Here is an 18,905-nt window from a genome sequence, read left to right as displayed (position 1 = left end):
CTAATTCCTTTTGAATGTAATACTGCTGGAACAGTAGTAAATAAACCCAACCGCATAAACCTGAAAATACTATCAGCGTACTGTCAGCAACACCCATGCAGGTGGCTGTGTAGATCACTTTTGGAGTGTTTACTCTGCAGCCAGTCTGGTTTCCTCATCTAAAATTTATTGCATGCTTTAATTGCCACAGTTTCCTGCTCCTTTGGACTGTTTTAAAGCCAACTAAAAGAAAATGAACAAGGGATTCTGCTACGATGTGCATCATTAACAGGATTGTTTATTAAACTCTTAATCAGCAACATCTGCTTGCTCACTTGTTCATTGAAGGCAAACAGTAATTTGGTTGCTGGAACATTTATAGCTGCTTGAGATATGCAGTAGTGAAGAATTATCTCTGACTTTGCAGTCAGAATTTACAGCGAACGCAAAATGCCACAATCCTATACTTAAGTTCCAAAAGGAGGCAATAAATTGTTAACAAAGTCTTTTACTCTCTTAAAAAGGTTGGTACAGCAGCATCTTGTGCTGTTAGACACGAAGCAATTCCTTGATACGTTTTTTTTTAACTTAACATTTTATGGCCACACAGAACATATTTCGTTATCTTTTTATCTCTGTGCCATTTCATTTGACATTGGTACACAGCAGAAGCCCCAGAACAGAAGCAACAGTAGTCTGTAAATCACAATTTCTCTTACAGTTTATAAGAGGAAAAAGAAGAATAAATACATAGATAACGAAACCTAGCAGGAAGCTGGCACATGCTCCTTCCTCTGTCTCTACATTTTTTCTAAGAGCAGTCAACAATACAGGAAAAACATTTCATTTGTAAACAAGCGTTCATACCCATCCACCAAATTGCAGTTTGTTTGGTAAATAGACTCTGGAAAGGTAATCTGATGAAAGAGAAGTTAGAACTTGAATTTCAGCCTTCAGTTTAGATGCTTCCATGATTTCCAGCTAAAAGAAAAAAACAAAACCAAAACAATATGTGATGCTGCCCAGCCTGATCCAGGGGTAGGCAGTTAATAAGTAAGAATTACACTTGTTGGATGTGCAGAATCAGTATTGCTGGAAATGGTGTTCCCAAATCCCCATCACTGAGCTGAGATTCAGTTTATTGTATGCTCATGCGTTCTGTAGTGTGCACTTCACAGTAACACAATTTCTAAGATTAGGATAAACATCGAGGAGAAGATATGGAAGACCTTTTCTTCCTGTCTAAGCATTTCACACAATATATGCCTGAATTGAGATAGATCCTTCAAAAGCTACAGGCAAGATTAGAGATCTAGGAGTGAGTAAGTAGCTGCTGTAAGCATTCCCCTGCTTGTGAAGATGCAATATATTCTGTAATATTTAGGAGAGCCATAAAATCCCTTGTGATCATCAGAAGACTAGTGGCAGGAAAGCTTTAAATGCTGCCACTTCTGGCCCACTGACTGAGAGAGACATCCCAGGCATGGGATTTCCCTTTGAAGGTGGCAAAACCTTGCTGGTTCTGCTAGACTGAGAGTTTGTCATCATCTAGCAGGACAGGGTTGCAGAGGGTAAGGTTTGGCCCCTGAGAGTAAGAAATAGGAAACAGTGGGTTTATACATACTTCTTTTTTCCATGTTGGCTGACAAGCAATGTAAGGTCTCTTCTGTATACTTGCTAACTTATTTTGATCTCGCTTTGTAAATGGAATCAGGGCATCTTTGCGTATATTTAATCTGAAAAGAAAATGAAGTTGTTAGATTTTCTGGTATACTTCAATATTTATTCCAACTTATTTCTCTATATTAACCCAAAATAATGTATTACAAGAATAATGGATTTAAATGTCGGCTGTCTTTTAAGTCATTAAGTCAGATTGCATTTTCTGTCTGTGAAACAGAATACTTCTATTTCTTTTGGGGAAATAACTAACCTCTGGAGATCAGATGGAAGGAGACCAAGCCATTTTATAGATGGAACGGTGAGATGATGGGCCTCAAAAGACATGGACTAAAATAAGAAAGGTCAGCTATAACATTCAGTGAATTTTAGTTTACATTATTTGAGATACCTGTATTCCGAGGTCATGGTCAGATTTACGACAAAGATAATTAGGTATTTTCACTGTCAGAATAGTGTAGGAGAAGACACCTGAAGCTTACCATATCCCCTTCCCAGAAACCATTCCTTCTCTAAGATTTGCATCCTTCAGCCTATGGCAGATTCTAGACCCATTTCAGTCCCATTTAGGCTGGTCTAGTCTGAATAGCTTTGGTTTGGTTTTTACAGTTAATTTGAGACTGATTGCCAAAACAAACACAAAATTAAGCTTGGAGTAGCAATGACAGTCAAATCTGGAAATTTCTGATATTTTCTGCTGGAAAGTATAACATCATATAAAAATAGCCCCTCCAAATGGCCCAGTATCATGGCTACAGTAAATATCTTAGGGAAAAGTATAAAAACAAATAAGCAATTAATGATACTTTTCAGAATACTTCCCCATGCTCCCAATGGTTTGTGACTCCGACTTTCTGAGCCAGAAGTGGTGGTGGTGGTGTATTACTTATTTTGGTGTGTTGCTTTCAGAATCCGTGAAAACTTTTTGTCATCTACAGCACCCTACAGCACCCTGCAGCAAACTATCACAGTTAGATTATATGTTGTATAAAGGAATACTTCCATTGTTTGAAATGAACTTGGCATATTCTAGTTTCATTTGATGCAGCCGTTGCTCTGAAACTGAACAAACTGAACTTACAAAGGAAGATGATGGTTTAATTTAGTCTTGGAAGATGGTGTTTTATCAGTGTACACACCTTTGTAGGAGAGCTGAAGGTGTACTGAACAGTTCACCCAGCTCCTGTCCTTTGCCTTCCACATGGTCTTCCTGTACCCTCATCTTTTAGCCATCTTTAATAGCATAATGCCTTCTTCTTCCCTTTGCCTCTTTTTCTGTAATGTTCCACGCTAACACATGGATCCATAAGCAAATTCTCACCCCAGACCAAAATGTTTACCAACATAACATATTTTTGTGGAGAATCACCCATCTCACAAGCTATGTCCTCCTCCTCCCAAGGTCCATCCAGTCTTTATTTCTCTTCTAAGGCAGAAACAAAGCAAACTGGAGAACACTTTTCTATTTGGAGTACCTGAAAGCTGCTTTATGCCGCAAGAAAAAACTGTAAAATACAGTTAAATGGTGAAATACAGTTAAATGGAACACCTGTCATTGTTAGCCACTTTCTTTTTGTTTCAGGAAGAAGCATTTCTGCAGAGACACAAAGCCTAAAAACTGTGCCTTTATATTGAAACAAAATGATAAAAGGCATTCTAACCATGTCTGTAATAACATTTCATATGTTCCAGCTTCAAGGGTGGGCTACAAAACAATGTATTTGAAGTGGAAAAATTATACTCACCACAGATCCATATTTGTAGATGCACATTATTTCTACACCTGGGTTGCAGAGTACCAAATGTCAAGTGTCAGTTTATCTGCACACTAGGTGTGTGTAAGAAGACTGCATTGAAAAAATTCAGTTTTATGGTGTAACTGTTCTGGCTTTCTGATTGGATCTTTATGGGTTACAGTTAGACTATTTCAAAATAATCAGAATTTGAGCATAATATGTCATCTTCATACAGTTCAATGTTTCATGCTGCCTGTGCATAGTCAATTAAAACCCAAGGATAATCAGCTCTTTCACATATTATCCAACATCTATCACGAATGTGTCTATCTGTACTGTGTAACCCATATCCCTTAATACTATTGCTTTATTAGGTACAAGATAAGATTCCTATTAATACGTCAAAGCACAACAGATCATCACAGAGCGTAACAGTGTATTCAGTGGGAATGTAAAGCCAGTACTGACATTTCAGTTAAACTCCTTCCATCCTCCTAAATATATTCTGCATAATCAGGAACCTCCTGATTGTGTTGGATCTCTGTGCTCTCAGTGCCTTCCCATAAAAGTGAGAAAAGGCATTGTAAGTAAATCTTTTCTTTCATGTCATTGAACTTCTACGGATTTACCATGTGGATCTGCATCCATAAGGGTGAAAATAGGAATCTGAAAAGAATCCCATAGCTTTCTGACCAGAAGTCGTGTGTTAAGATCTGGTATACCTCTTCCCTAAGGAAATAAAAGCAGACAGTTTTTATATTCATTAAAACAACACTGGAGTACATACATGTTGACATTTGTCATTTAAAAGCAAGCAAGCAAACGAAATGGTGGCAGAAACATTTATCCAGCTGCTATTTTGCTCCTGTTTTATCTCTGTGAGGAGGGGAGGAAGGTCAGGCTGGGGAGCGGAAAAGCAGATGTTCTAATGTTCTAACATTACAGGCACTGCAGAAGTATCATACATTCCTCTGCTTAAGGAGTTAATTTGTAAGGTCAGGGAGTTGACATATAGATGGACCCCGGTATCTGCATCAGCTGGTGTATGAAGGCCATTTTTTTCTTCTCAAATGTATTTATGACACTAGTGAAACAATATCAGACAAGTTCTTGCTATCACTGAACCTAACAGGCCAAAATGTGTCACAGTATAAATGTTTATCTCTCTCAGGTGAGTGGACGTGGTTTTTTCCTCATTGTGGGCCAGATTTGTCCCAGAACAAGAAGGTATTGCATTTTCCATTTACACATTTGTATTAATTCTCCAGGTTCTGTAACTTTTTCATTACAATCCCAAAATCAATTTGTTCTTTCACTTGTGTTTGCTAAACCTAGAATCCTCAAGGACAAAAGGTTACTCAACTGTTAAGCCTGTCTGAGACTGTGTGGGGCAGCTACTTTGCAGCAGCACATGACGTTGATAAGCTGCTAAACTCTAAGATGATATTTGGAGGAAAGAAGTCTTTAGAATGTGTGTCTTGTATTTCTATGAGGATAATAAAATTAAAAATAGTTAAATATGTTTCATATATCATTAAAGTCTTTGGACGAAGTTTGAACACCAGTAATTTAAATAATACTGTTATTTAAATTCTTACATCTAACTAGACAATATGAAATATAAGATGCATACCGTAATCATTATACATGGGGACAGTTTATTGCAGAAGTCATCATCGAGGAGTCTCTGAAAAGTTGCATCTTTTTCTACAATTAACATAAATTTGGCATGTGAGATTAAATCTTTTCTGTTAAGGCTAGCTGCATGTAAAGTGATCCATCAAACCAATCAATTAAAACTAAATGCTCTAAAATACCTGTTCTGGAGCCAAAATCAGTGTTCATGACCCAATTTCAGAGCCAACAAGTAAAGAAAAAATTACCAGAACATTGTTTAACTTGGAATATTCTTTGTTTTTACTTTATTCTTTCCGTCTACAACGGGAGTTCTTGCTCAAAGGATACTTTTAATTCCTTGAACATTAGATGGCACAGTGACTGCCTAAAACAACAAAAATGAGATTAATCATTTTAAATAGAGAAAATTATATATTTTAAAATAACAACATTACCTAATGAAGGACACAATTGCATCCTGAAACAGCCATTCATCTTCTACACACAAGATCAATTTTGACATAGTCACCTCTTTATAAGCATATTCCACCATTCATATCCTGCTCTACTGTGTAGTTGTGTAAAAGTCCTTTTATAGCAAGATGCTTTTAGGAAGTGTTTGTGCTACTGTCAGGGAAGATTATTCATCATATGGTTATTGCAGAGAGAACAGCATTTGATTAATTTTTGACCATTGTAGCCAGAAAAAATGTCAACTTGGTGTAAAGATTGCAAATTTAATAGAGGCTTAAAACATTTAAGTGTGCTCTTTGGAAGACCATTAAATCCTTTCTTTTATTACTATATATATATAGGGTATATCTAGGTTATATAAAATCAGGTTAATATATACATGTATAATATATATAAATATATAAAATATATATTATGTATAATATATATATTAGCATTATTTTATAAGTATTTTGGAGTAGCAATTTGAAGACATAGTAATGTTTCCTTTACACCTCATATTAGAATTGGCTCAATCTGGCAAGCATATGGATGAGAAAACAGGAACTGGAGGAAGAACTTGGCAACAGTGTGTATTTATTGAAGTGTGTGGCCTGTTTTTACTGCTGTCTGCTCAGTCACCTCTTGTGCCAGGGTGAAGCAACTCAACAAATAAAAATATGACGAGCTGTAGAAGAGCATTAATAACAGGGAACTTTACACTCTGCTTTAAAAAAACCAAAACAAGCCCAAAAAAGTAACAGGCAGCTAGGGTTATCCTTTCATTTTGAAATTACCTGCTTAGGCTCACAATGACCGCATTTCCCAGGAAATCATTACAACAGTCACCAAGCCTTAGTTCTGTTCCTGCTTTCATGTTCTGCACAAAGCTGTAGATCTTTCAGGACTAGATTAATTGAATTTCCTCTCCTCAAACCACTTTTGACTTGTTTTCTTACTCTGCCAGTAATCAATCTATTGTGACAGAAATTAACTATGTTCAGAGTGCCCAGACTTCTTTGATTCGCAGCACTCATTTGACAGAACATTGGGATATAAAGCCCAATATACACAATAGATACACCTTCATCTGCAAGGCTCCTGTGGCAGAAGGTAGTGCAAAAAAGCATATCCAAAGGATATATTCCTGGTGAGCATATAGCTGAGCTTCAGAATTGCAGTACAGTTGAGCAATTTGCCACAAGCACTGGTCTGTATAATAAATGCATACAGTAACCTGAGCTACAAGAAGTGCAAGATATCATGCAAAGGTAGATGCTACGTATGATACGTACTGTTGCACTGCAGGTACAATTCACTTTTGTACCATCTTCCTCAGTATAACTTAAACTACCAGCAACAAAACCTTTAGTTGTAGACAGCTGAAAAAAAGGGTAAGTTGTATACAGTAAATTGAAATACACCAAGCGATGCCATTGTCATCATGGACATAAAAGCATACTTATAATAAATTCTATTAACAACACCATTTTTAGATACGAAGGAATTCTTCTAAGGCATGAGATACAAGTAAATTTGAAAGGTTGTTTTTGGCTGATGTACCTTAAATTTTCACTTAACCCCCAAGTTAGCGAGTCATTACAGTAAAGTGATGCCTTGCACTCTGAAGTTTAAGCTCTGCCTTCACTAGATAACAGCAAAAGCCCCTGTGACATTAGCTGGCAGCTTGTCCGAAATTCTTTGGAGCAAGCAAACTGAGTTTTCTGTGAAGAAACAAACCTTTCGAGTGCTATGATAAACCATAATTAGGTTTCATTTGCACAAATGACACTTCTCATTTTAACTATGCATTTCCTACTGATATATTTTCTTGGTATTTCACCTTTCAGTTCAATCTATATGATCTGGAAATAATGATAAAAAACATTCATAATAATCCACTTACTACATGTAGACTTCTCCGAGGTATCCTAAGCATGCAAGAAATGTCATTGATTATGTTGTCCACAATACTTTGGCTACCAAACAGTAGTGTATCTGAATAATATATATCTCTATCAAGACAAAATATTGGATTTGTAGTTATAATACTGAAACAGCTGTAGGCTCATGAGAATTTTATTGAAAGCATAGATAATCAGATGAACCTAAAATATTTTACATACAGAAATCCATTATCCTACAGGTCTGCATCCTACAGGCTGTTTTTCACAATAACATTCTCAAAATACAACTTTATTTGAAATTACAGAAATGTAGCTTGTTACCTTTTAGTTGCATAAGTATTGCTCTGCACCATCTTGTAGATCATAGATAATATTTTGAGCATCAGAGCTGAAAAAATACGTTTTTACAAATGTTACCCATTTTCAAAAATGCATATACAATAATTGGTCTTTATATTGACTCATATTTGTGTCTGATAAAACTTTGAAACACGTATTTTAATGTGCTATGATAATACAGGGAGACTGTAGTAACCTATTGACTCTATAGTTTCTAGCATAATTAGAAAAAAATATGATGGAGTTAAGTGAGGGAATGTATGCTCTGCTGTCCAGGCCAGGAAATTAAATGACTGGGTTAGAAAAAGAAGTTAGCCTGTTGTCTGTATTCCAAGATTCCTTTACTAGCTAGCTTTCTGAAGGGTGATGTTTTTACATTAAGGCCTTTTGAATATGCCTTCAGCTGATATTCATTCAGGGAGGGTAGAAACTGTAAGAACGCTGTATTCATTTCATTGTCACTCACTATAATTTAATAGAGAAGAGAAAAGCTGAAGGGATGGTCATAATATCAGGTTATATAGCATGAGGTGTACCTGCCCATGGCAGGGGGTTGGAACTAGATGATCTTAAGATCCTTTCCAACCCTAACTATTCTATGATTCTGTACACTTCCAAATCACAGTGTATAATGGGTTTATTCTATAGCTGGTTTGTTTTTTCTTTACAAAGTTTTGAACTAAAATAAAATAAAAAAAAAATCTCTTTTGGACTTTTTTAACTTACCAAATTTTGGTGCTGATCTAGGGCAGTCACTTCTTATTTGTTTTGTAGTATAATGTGGTATCATCTGTAGACCTACAGAATCTTTAAATCTGACACATTGCAAACAAATACGATAAAACTGTAAACTTCCTGTGAATATATAAATTGTTCTCTGCAAGGTAATTTAGACTCAGACCCCTCTCCTATAATAAAATTTGCCAGTGGTGTTTTCAGACTTGGTACAGAAACCATCAAGTTGGGTGTAAATGGAGTAGCCAAAAGAAAAAGGCAGGCAGTAGTCATCATCTGCTAAAATGACTCATTCAAAACACTGTTGAACTACCCCCAGTATAAGCAATAGCTTCAGAACATGAAAGAGTTTCTCAAGAAGATGCTTCAAGACTGAATTTAAGCCTAAATTACGTAAATTTCCAGACAAAAGTAGAGAGTATTTTATATATGCTTATAACAGTTCATGGTCAGCATTAATTATTATTTAGCATGAACAAAGGAATAAATAACACGAAAAACTGTGACTCGCTATTAGAATACAAATCAAGTCTGACACTGACTTTCTCACGTCAAATGTATGGAAAAGTGTTATTTCATATTTCAATAATATTGTTTTAATTTATGTTCTTAATTATCAGAGTAACTCAAATGCATTCCATTATTAACTGTTGGAAACAAAAATGTGGTCCATCCTATTCTCTAAACAGTTTTTGATCTAAATGAGCTCCACTATTTCATGCTTCACTATTTCATGTGTGAAGGTGTACATTTCATTAGGACAAGCAGATATTTTCTTAAGGATGCTTCATTATTTTACTTAAAATAATTTTAGTGCCTTATGCTATGGCAGTCCTGTCTTTAAGGCATTATTTTCCAGTTCAGAGTTTTGTTGTACTTTTTAAGAGTATTGGTGGTAAAATGGCTATAGTTTTATCTAAAACCACATCATGTTTATTTATCCAAAGCTTTTGCTCCGTGCATCCTTTAGGTGGCAGGACACACCACGGTGCACAAATGCAAAGCGACAGCAATAAAAAATAGAGTAGCATCTGCCGGCCAGCTTTACAGTAACTTTCTTGCCTTTGTGCTGCAACATTGCACATTCCCTACACTGTAACTACACGGGAGGAAAACAAATCAGATCGCCAGATTGCTCTCTCAGGTTAAATAAGGAACACTCCTTTCAGAAAACAGCATGCTTTAGAACCTGACCAGTGTGGCTCCCACAGATGTTTCATAAAGGCAACTGCAAAGTGGCATTAGATTGGGCATTCAGCAATTCTTCTTAGGATTGCATTTACCTCAGCAGAGTAGTTTATATAAAATCTTCTTTCCATTACTTTCTAACTGACAACATTCCCAAGTAAACACCTCTCTCGGCATCTACATTTACAAGGAATTTTTCAAACATGAAATAATTTTCTGATTCTACTAGTTCCTGTACAGCAGATTCCAGCTGTTTAGACTGAGTACAAAAAGGCTGCCTAAAGAAGAAAAAAATTGCCCATCGACTGTATTATCTTCCATTTGTATTACATTTTGATGTTTTTATTTTTGTCTATTTTTATTTTAATATTTTAAAACTGCTGTATTAAAGGGTAATATAGGTCACTATAAATGGAAATGCATATTTGAGATTACATTTCTTCACCATAAATAATGGTTCAGCTCTTTAAAATGTGATTGATGAGTCTTATTTTTAACATACTGTGATGTTAACTTAGTTTAATTTGAATGTTATTCCCCCCTCTGTGTTCTGATGGCAAATAACATCTCACATTTGTTTTTCTAGCCTGGAATGCCATTTCCCTGAAGATTGCCAAAAATTGCAAAACTTTGTTACAGTATTTTAATTTTACAGACATCCCAGTGAAACATTTTTGTCAAACTATCAAGACACAAACTATTAAATTCCCTGCAACATATGAGCCTTTCAATTAACTGATTACCTGCAGGTCCCTCAGGTTTTCTGACTGACAGAAATTTATTGTTCTCATTAAATAAGTATTCCACCAAAGTGCTACACGTGGAAGGTTTGCTCTGCTTTCTCAACCTTAAATGTTCTTCATACAAGCACCTCTGTAACCTTATCAATCTAAATATCCATTAACCCCTTAACTGACATCCAAACCTATTACAAGACAATAAATAGATTGTGTCTTCCTTTATCCTTTTGCTTCCGTATTACAGAAATCAATTAATGTCTCATTTTTAGGTATTTTCAGTTTAAATGAGCTCTTTGGAACAATACCGTTCCAAAAGCAACTTCTACAGATCATGAAGTGTGTTATATAGGAGACCAGATTGTTTTTTCTCTGATCCTGTCTAGATAAGCTGGTATAGGAGCTGAAATTTAGATAACATATTAGAAACTTGATTTGCTTTATTTGGCTGGTAATTAATTTAGAACACAACACAGGTAAGGAATACAGCAGGAAAAGGTGAGATGCATCTTCTCTGAAGAACAAGAAGATAAGTTTAGCACCATCATTTTAAAAAATAAGATACCATAAGGAAAATCAGAGAAAGAAAAAAGAAAGCACAGAAGGGGCATTGGAGGATGAAGTTGCTAGTAATTGTTTCCAGCCTAAACCAGATTTTTTCACTCTAATACAACTTAACATTTCTGGTTTCTACTGTTTCCACAAAATGATTGTTTATAGGAACCCCCTTTCCTTTCTAACCCCTATTACAGTAGTTTTACATTCCCCTTTATGTTATGGTCTGCTATTACTTAATACATGATGCCTGTTCATTCAGAGTGGTTACTAAGCATTACTTCTTATTTGCCCATTACTTTTTAAGAAGTCAAATTATTTATTGATACTAATACTTACAGAACTATGTATGATTAACTTTTCTGGATGTTACATAATCAAATTTATATTCATGGCATTTATATTAATTTAATGCAGGACTTTAAAATATAGAAGACTTACTCTATGTTTCTCCAATCTGATCGCCTAGCCACCGTGAGTGCAGGTGCTCTGTTTTGGGCCAAGCTCTTAAGTACATCGAGAATAACATTTTCTATTGCTTCAAGAACTTCAGCACTGAAATAAAGAAAATTAATGAAATGGATCATATGATAAAATCTAGTTCTACTTTGAATTTTGATCTTCTGTCCTCCATTCTAAAAAAATAATGTAATCCAGAACTGCTTCAAAGATATATCTGTTTCAAAAATGTGGAGGAACCCTTTTGGTTTTTTAAATTTTGTCTTGCTTAGTTTCACAAAAATCTTTGACTTTCCATTCCTGATGCATGACTGAAGACGCAATTAAAAGTACATTTCTATTCAATCCTGAAACCATCAAATTTTTCACCAGCTGAACTTTTAGACCAACTGGCTGGTTTGTAACTAATGATTAATGTTTTACTATAAATGATGTAATATTGGCTTTGGCTATGATTTGGGCTAAACTGTTTTTAAATGCTGTAGGTTTAAAAAAATGTCCAAAAGTACAAACACTTCCTGTTGTACCGTTGCATGTTAATCTTTTGATCTGCTGCCCTGAAAAAAAAAAGTTAAGGGTTTTAATTATATGAAAGCTTAGTCTTGACAGATATAATGTGAAAAGAATAAACTCTGTATCTTTCCCCTAAAAAGACAAAGTAACCTTGTGGCAGATCCCTCACAGCAAAACTGTAGGCTGGTTTGAATGTTATGACAGATGCTTTTTATTTTCATAAGCAATCTGACTCCAGCTGTCCTTAAAATTACAAGTGCACTGTATACCACCATAAGTTTAGGTAGAGATTAAAAGAATATACAAAACTTATTTTAGCTTAAAGTTTTAGCAGCAAAGTCCAATTTTGTCATTAATATACTGGAAAAGATGAGTTTATACACAAAAAAAGAACACTACACAAAAAGAATTATCTTACTGGTACAAAATCAGCAAGAATTATTTTTAAAAGCCTAGCTATGAGTCTCTGTAAACAATACTGAAGTGCCATTCAAGCTCTCTTCTATCAATTGGATTTGTTTCTTCCATTTGTAGCTCTGCTTCCACTTGCTCCCCATTCTGCTGAAACTAGATTATAATTTTTCAAAAGCAATTTCTGGAAAGTATGGAACCTTTATTTAAAAATGTTATTCGTAACAGTATCTGTGTAAAACTCCCACTGGTATTACTAACATCTTTGTGCAATAATATTAAAACCATTCAACAAACACAATGTAAAATTTCGTCTGTTTTTCAGGTGAATGAACTTGGACACAAAGCGACTAATGGCTTTCCAAAGGTAAATCAGTGAAGCTTTTGCAGTGCTGATAATACAAGAAGGTATAGTCATGCAGCCAATATGTAAAATTCATTTTCTACTGTATAAATTCATAATCAAGTCCAATATTCCCTAACTTTCAGACTCGTCGTCTCTTTCTCCAAATTCAAATCCTACATCTCACTGCAATATTCAAAGTAGAAATTTGATTAAGCACAGAGGAAATGGTTGGCTGGTGAGCAAAATGTGTAATGCAACACGTGGTAAGAGTAAAATTGGTAAACAAAGTTAGCTATGGTGCAAAATTAAAGTTCTGAAGACACTAAAAACGTGTATAGGCAGAGGGATGGAAGAACATGTAGATAAGAAATCTAAAACATGTCGTTCCTTTGGTACTCATAAATTTTACTTATTCATTTGGTTCTGTCCACTGTGAATGTCTCAATATTCCAGATGTACTTTAAAGTTTGCTGTAGAATTTGAAAGTCCAGGTTTCTGTTCCAATCCCAATTTCCTGTTCTGTTGGCCAACAGAAGTTGTAAATGCGGCAAAATAGGACGAAAAGGACAGCAATTCTCCATGTAACCCCTGCTGATATTCCGTCTCTTTTTGCAGAGATTAACTGAATTTTAATAAGCAAACATACAACACTGGCCAAGTACGCCTGCTTAAAATTCACTCTGCTTTAGTTAACAAGGAAATCTGAGCAGAGAAGGGGTCGCACTGCATATCTCACAGGGTTTGCTGATCACTGCTAACAGGATGCAGCGTGAGCAGATACTTGTTTCTGTATAGCACAAGAAATGATCTTCAACATTAATAGCATAAAAGAGCAATATGACAGAACCCTTAGCAGGCAAACAATATACGCCACAGTTACACATAAAAATCTGCAACGCAATAAACCAGCACACTCCAAAACACAGAGCTGCACGGTGCTAAAGACATGCAGTTCCCACACCTTGCCACAAAGAACAATGTATCTCCAAGTCATTATAATAATAATTATTATTCTTTTAATGTGCTTTTAAAGATACTCCCAGTCCGTTCCACTCTCTGAGGCGGAGGCACCATGTATAGAAAGAACCTTTAAAGGCAGTGAGAGGCTTTTCTTAGTGAAGTTCACCATGTTTGTTTTGTCACTGTTTTCTGTTTCTGCCTGTAGCTATGGATGCTTTGGAGAGCTCGGAGGGGATGGAGATGCTGTTTGTGGTGGGAGCGCCCTTTGTTTCTGTGGAGGAGCGTTTCGCACTGCTGCACGAGCCATGGTGCGCTGCCTACTGCAGTATTACCACAGAAAGAGGGTGCGGGTGCTGTTTTCCACATCCTTTACCTAGGGACGTGGCTCTCATGGCTTGTTGCCCTGAGGCTCGCCTTGTTCCCAGCTGGCACATGAGTGGAACACACACTGCGGTCCTCCATGGAGGATGGTGCAGGCCAGTCCAACTTGCCTGGAAGGGACGAAGCCGTGTTAAAAAGAGACAAAAGAGAATAATTAGGTTAGAAGATGATGTTCTGTGTGCTGGGCTCAACACTCGTGATCTGAGCTCAAACCATGGGGCCAGAGAGGAAAAGCAGAAAATCTTGGTAGAAACCAAAGTCAAGATTTTCCTGCTCTTCCCGACTGACCGACGGCTCTTCCCGCCTTTTCTGACTGACCAATGGCTCTTCCTGCCTTTTCTGACTGACCAATGGCTCTCCGCACCCTTCCTGACTGACCAATGGCTCTTCCCGCCCTTCCTGACTGACCAATGGCTCTTCCCGCCCTTCCTGACTGACCAATGGCTCTTCCCGCCCTTCCTGACTGACCAATGGCTCTTCCCGCCCTTCCTGACTGACCAATGGCTCTTCCCGCCCTTCCTGACTGACCAATGGCTCTTCCCGCCCTTCCTGACTGACCAATGGCTCTTCCCGCCCTTCCTGACTGACCAATGGCTCTCCCCGCTTTCACGAACAGAGAGGGGATGGCCCTGCCCACCCTGACAGGATCCTGTCCTGACTGAGCCCGCTGGGGACTGAGCCTCGCGACTGCCCCTGGAGCTGCTGTGTGAGCGGATCCTTAAGCACAAACTCCACAGCATCCAGCTTTCCGGAATAACCCCTGCCAGACTGGCTAGAAAGTCGCTAAATGGCTCATCAAGACTTTCCTCATCTCAACGACCAGCCGTTTTTGTCTTCCCTTACTATCAGATGTCTTCCTGACTGTTCTAAGTAGCTGGAAGAAAGCTGACAGCTCCAGTGCAACCCCACTGTTGAAAAGTCAGCTTCATTCCCTGAAACAGAATTTGACTTCCATTGAGATTAAAGATTTAATACTATTTTCATCATTTGCCTTCAGCATTCCAAAGTTTTACAATAGGCTTGGGATATGGTTTCAAATCTGTCTCAATACACTGTTAAAAGCTTGTGTTCTGAACAAAAAATAAACCCCCAATTCTAAGAGCCGTGAATCACTGGCTCCTAAGGAAGCTGAGATTTAAGAAGAATCATAGGATACTTAGGGTTGGAAAGGACCTTAAGATCATCCAGTTCCAACCCCCCTGCCACGGGCAGGGACACCTCACACTAAACCATCCCACCCAAGGCTCTGTCCAACCTGGCCTTGAACACTGCCAGGGATGGAGCACTCACAGCTTCCCTGGGCAGCCCATTCCAGTGCCTCACCACCCTAACAGGAAAGAATTTCCTCCTTATCGCCAATCTAAACTTCCACTGTTTAAGTTTTAACCCATTACCCCTTGTCCTGTCACTACAGTCGCTAATGAAGAGTCCCTCCCCAGCATCCCTATAGGCCCCCTTCAGACACTGGAAGGCTGCTATGAGGTCTCCACGCAGCCTTCTCTTCTCCAGGCTGAACAGCCCCAACTTTCTCAATTTTCAAGATAGAAATGCTAAATTTTATCAGGCTTACGGCTGAACCAGGACTTTCATGATTCATGTGGGGTTCCTGGCCAGAGGGCATTGATTCAAACTGGAGGATACACAGCCAGAGGCAGGCTGTGGGTTGAAAAGAACCCCCCCCCCCCACCACCACCATGATTATCAATTTGGTGCATTTTGTACCTGTTGTCCTTAGGTGTTTTCCTGAGGTGTCTTCCTTTGAAAGAGAAGAGAGCCTTCTCTTTCACTTCAGAAAGTTTAAATTCATCGTGATTTTAGAGAGAAAAAGCAGTACTTCTGGGAGACCCTGTGAAGGCTGGAAGAGAGCACCAGTGCATGGCCAGTCCCTGTTCACTGCCAAAACAGCCCTGCAGCCCCCAGTACTCCCAGAGCAGAACCACAAGCTTGGTTCTTCACTGGGTTTTGAGCACAGAGTTCCTTCACTGGCAGCTTGAGAGTCAAAAACTGCAAATCCTAGAAATCTAAACTGCTCTTACCCAGTTACTGCATGCCAAAGTGTGTTTCAACTCTGAACTATGTCACCATAATTGCTTGACAGTGGTCATTCTGAGAAGGTAAGCAGTTACTTAGGAGATAAATATCTTAAGGCTTGTCCTTTCTAGAGGAAATTTCTTAAATCCCACTGTTGATAACATCACCTTTCATGCCCAGCAGTCAGTATTACTGGAAGCTGTACTCTATCTAGCTCACAGCATTTCAAACCTTACGATGCTTAGACTTGTTGCTAGCAAGTTAGATGATGCAGTGTTTAAAATGTTGGAGGCAGCTGGTTTCCCCTGCTGTTCCATTAGCTGCTACTGCTGAACCTTTCTTCTTTGGTACTCATAAAAGCAAGCCATCCAAATCCAGCCTGTGTAGGTAATTAAAAAATCCATGCATTGATTTATTCAAGGAAAACCTCAGGCTATGATGATATGAACATAAGGTGCTTCAATTAACATGGCAAGCAAAAGAAAGGCAAATTAATGAATTTAGATTTCCAGATCTTTCATCTCGAGTCTTTGGCCTTTAGGTACCTTGAGATCACTCCAGAAATATTTATGTAAAATCTCTGTAGCTCTTTCCAACAATTTAACATCAAAATCAAGAGATTTTTGTTTGATATAGAACTGACAAAGTTACATCATGCCCCTAGCAACAGATTGCAAACAAAACTATATACATCAACTTGTGAGAAGCCAATTTAATGAGTTGTCTCTTCTTCACAGCAGGAAACAGCAACTCTAAAAAAACCCACAACTGAAATACTCAATGCTTATACCTGAGTTAACAAAACAGAGACTGAAAAACAAGCAACAGTAACAAACTGTATGCTTCAACCTTAATACTGCACATGTATCTGCAAATATGCATGTATACATAACCATGTAATTAGTATGCAGACTACAACCAGTAAATCAACTACAATCAATAAATGAACAAGCAGGTTCACCTTCCAAAGCCCTATTTATTTATTTATATATAAATGTATGCCCCTTTTTAAACTCTGCTTCCAAAAACAAACAAAAAAAACCCCACATCAAAACCGAACAACTGACTGCATTTTTTACGTATATTAGAAGGCAAATTATTGGGAAAACAAATAAGGAACCATTATTAAATGTTAAGATGGAAGGAAAAATGTGGAAAAAGCAATGTAACTGATGCAGTTACCTCTTATCTTGCTTCTACAAACATGCGCAGTAGAGGGCAGCACAGATGGCAGAGAAAAGATTGTTTCTCTGAAGCTGTTAAATTTAACACGATGATTTCACTAAGTAAGCCAAGGATGATAGGTAATGAAACACTTTCAGATTTGTTTGCTTTGAAAGATACCCTGTTACCAAAACGTTCCCTTAAGATTGTCCCCTATTATAAACATAGGCACTCATCAGGGTACTTCTGGAAGAAGCTGTGCTATGATATAGTCTGTATGAGCCATCTGATGCCAATTTCAAAGTCTGTCTGTAACTGCTGAAGAAGAACTTGTCTGGATCAAAACCGGTTGCTATCGCTACATACTAAAGAATAAAAGAGCTACACAGAGAAAAAAATGTGCATTTATCTCAGTGCCAAGATTTTAAATTGCTTGTTACTGATTTCTCGTATATAAATAACACTTGTAGGATAAATAATACATAAAATACATAAAAGCGTATGTATGCTTTTTCCTTTTCCTCACTGCATACCTTATGAAAATATTTTTTCTTCTTTTCATATGTAGTCTCTTACATTAAAATATAATGATTGCTGTAGTAAATATTTCTGTCATAATGGTCCATCCTTAACTTTTTTAATAGTCTGGTAGGCACGCCAGTGGACCCGATATGCCTATTTTCAGTTAATGCCAAATACCATTTGAAATCCAGTCTTTCAGAAGCCTAAAAAAAGGAACACCTCTGTAAGAGGCAATGATTTGTGCAATCACGGGTGTTTGGGCCAGATAGGAGTGTTAAGGAGACTTGAAGGGGCCTTGAAAATTACAGCAGGAACATGGGGAAAATCTCCCACTGGCCATTTAAGAGCTTCTTGGGACAATGCCTACTGTGTTCCAGCAAGCTTCAATTTCTTTCCAGCTTCCTTTTTGTGATCTGGACAATCCTCGGAAGGACAGACATTTTGTGAGCCAGCAGATTTTACTGTGAATACGTTAGGATGAAATAGGAGCCAGATCTATCACCTTCCAGTTACATGAAAAGTTACTGATCTTTTTCTAATGAGCAAAGCCTGGAGAAATAGGAGGTGAAAAGTCATTCACTGCTAACAGCTAACAACTTCAAATGGGATATCTCCTTCTAAACTAACATGGTTGGAAAAAAAAAAACCCCAAAACTAATACATGTTTTCAGTTTACCTAGCTCTGAAGTGAGAAACACCTGTACAATATTTATTCTGTGGTGAGCCAAATCACTGTAAGAGGAAGTGGGCTTTGTTACCATTCCTTTTTGTGTGTATTTTATCTTTCAGCCAAAAATAAACTCTAACAGGCCCTTCTTAAAAGGAAAAGTAACTTTCATCTAACCTCTGTCACAATGATTTTCAGATCTAACATTTTCTAATGCAATTAGGGGCAGTCATGCATTTTGGGTGGCAGTGCAAAACAGGGTTTTGAGACAAAGAAATGCTAAGTAAATTTAATAGAAGAATGCTTTTCCCAACTAGCATAAATTCCCCATGCACTCTGGTTCATTGACAATAATTAACCTGCAAACAGACAGCATTATATGACTGAACATTCAAAGACATAATTTTACATGCTGAGAAGTTGGAGCTTGCTCACTACTATCTTAGCCACTATTTCTCATTCCTAAACTGGTCTCTCACTAAGCCAGGACACTCCTTCAGCCTGATGAAAAAAAAAAAATTACTC

At 37.4% G+C, this 18,905-nt stretch overlaps 1 protein-coding gene across 1 annotated transcript; it reads right to left on the bottom strand.

The window, feature by feature from the left end:
* Nucleotides 1-332: 332 nt before the first annotated feature.
* Nucleotides 333-15,896, bottom strand: SPO11 (SPO11 initiator of meiotic double strand breaks). Its single transcript, XM_065691415.1, has 14 exons — nt 15,719-15,896; nt 13,989-14,106; nt 11,368-11,481; nt 8,438-8,526; nt 7,694-7,760; nt 7,372-7,480; nt 6,761-6,847; nt 5,361-5,397; nt 5,029-5,138; nt 4,025-4,124; nt 3,405-3,442; nt 1,913-1,989; nt 1,604-1,715; nt 333-960 (listed from the first exon to the last, which is right to left on the bottom strand). The coding sequence occupies exons 2-14, from the start codon at nt 14,075-14,077 to the stop codon at nt 841-843; spliced, it is 1,149 nt and encodes a 382-aa protein (XP_065547487.1). The 5' UTR covers nt 14,078-14,106; nt 15,719-15,896; the 3' UTR covers nt 333-840.
* Nucleotides 15,897-18,905: the final 3,009 nt, after the last annotated feature.

This window comes from Lathamus discolor, chromosome 11, assembly GCF_037157495.1.
Source record: "Lathamus discolor isolate bLatDis1 chromosome 11, bLatDis1.hap1, whole genome shotgun sequence".
In the NCBI taxonomy this organism is placed as follows: Eukaryota; Metazoa; Chordata; class Aves; order Psittaciformes; family Psittacidae; genus Lathamus; species Lathamus discolor.
Note: the sequence above shows the minus strand (reverse complement) of the source record. Positions and strands in the feature narration are given on the sequence as shown.

Coding starts and splice junctions, on each gene's coding strand:
- SPO11 (XM_065691415.1), bottom strand. CDS start 14,077: ATGGAGGACCGCAGTGTGTGTTCCACTCATGTGCCAGCTGGGAACAAG. Junction 6,848..7,371: donor CTCGGAGAAGTCTACATGTA/GTAAGTGGATTA, acceptor CCTTTTTTTCAG/CTGTCTACAACTAAAGGTTT. Junction 3,443..4,024: donor TATGGATGCAGATCCACATG/GTAAATCCGTAG, acceptor TCTGCAACCCAG/GTGTAGAAATAATGTGCATC.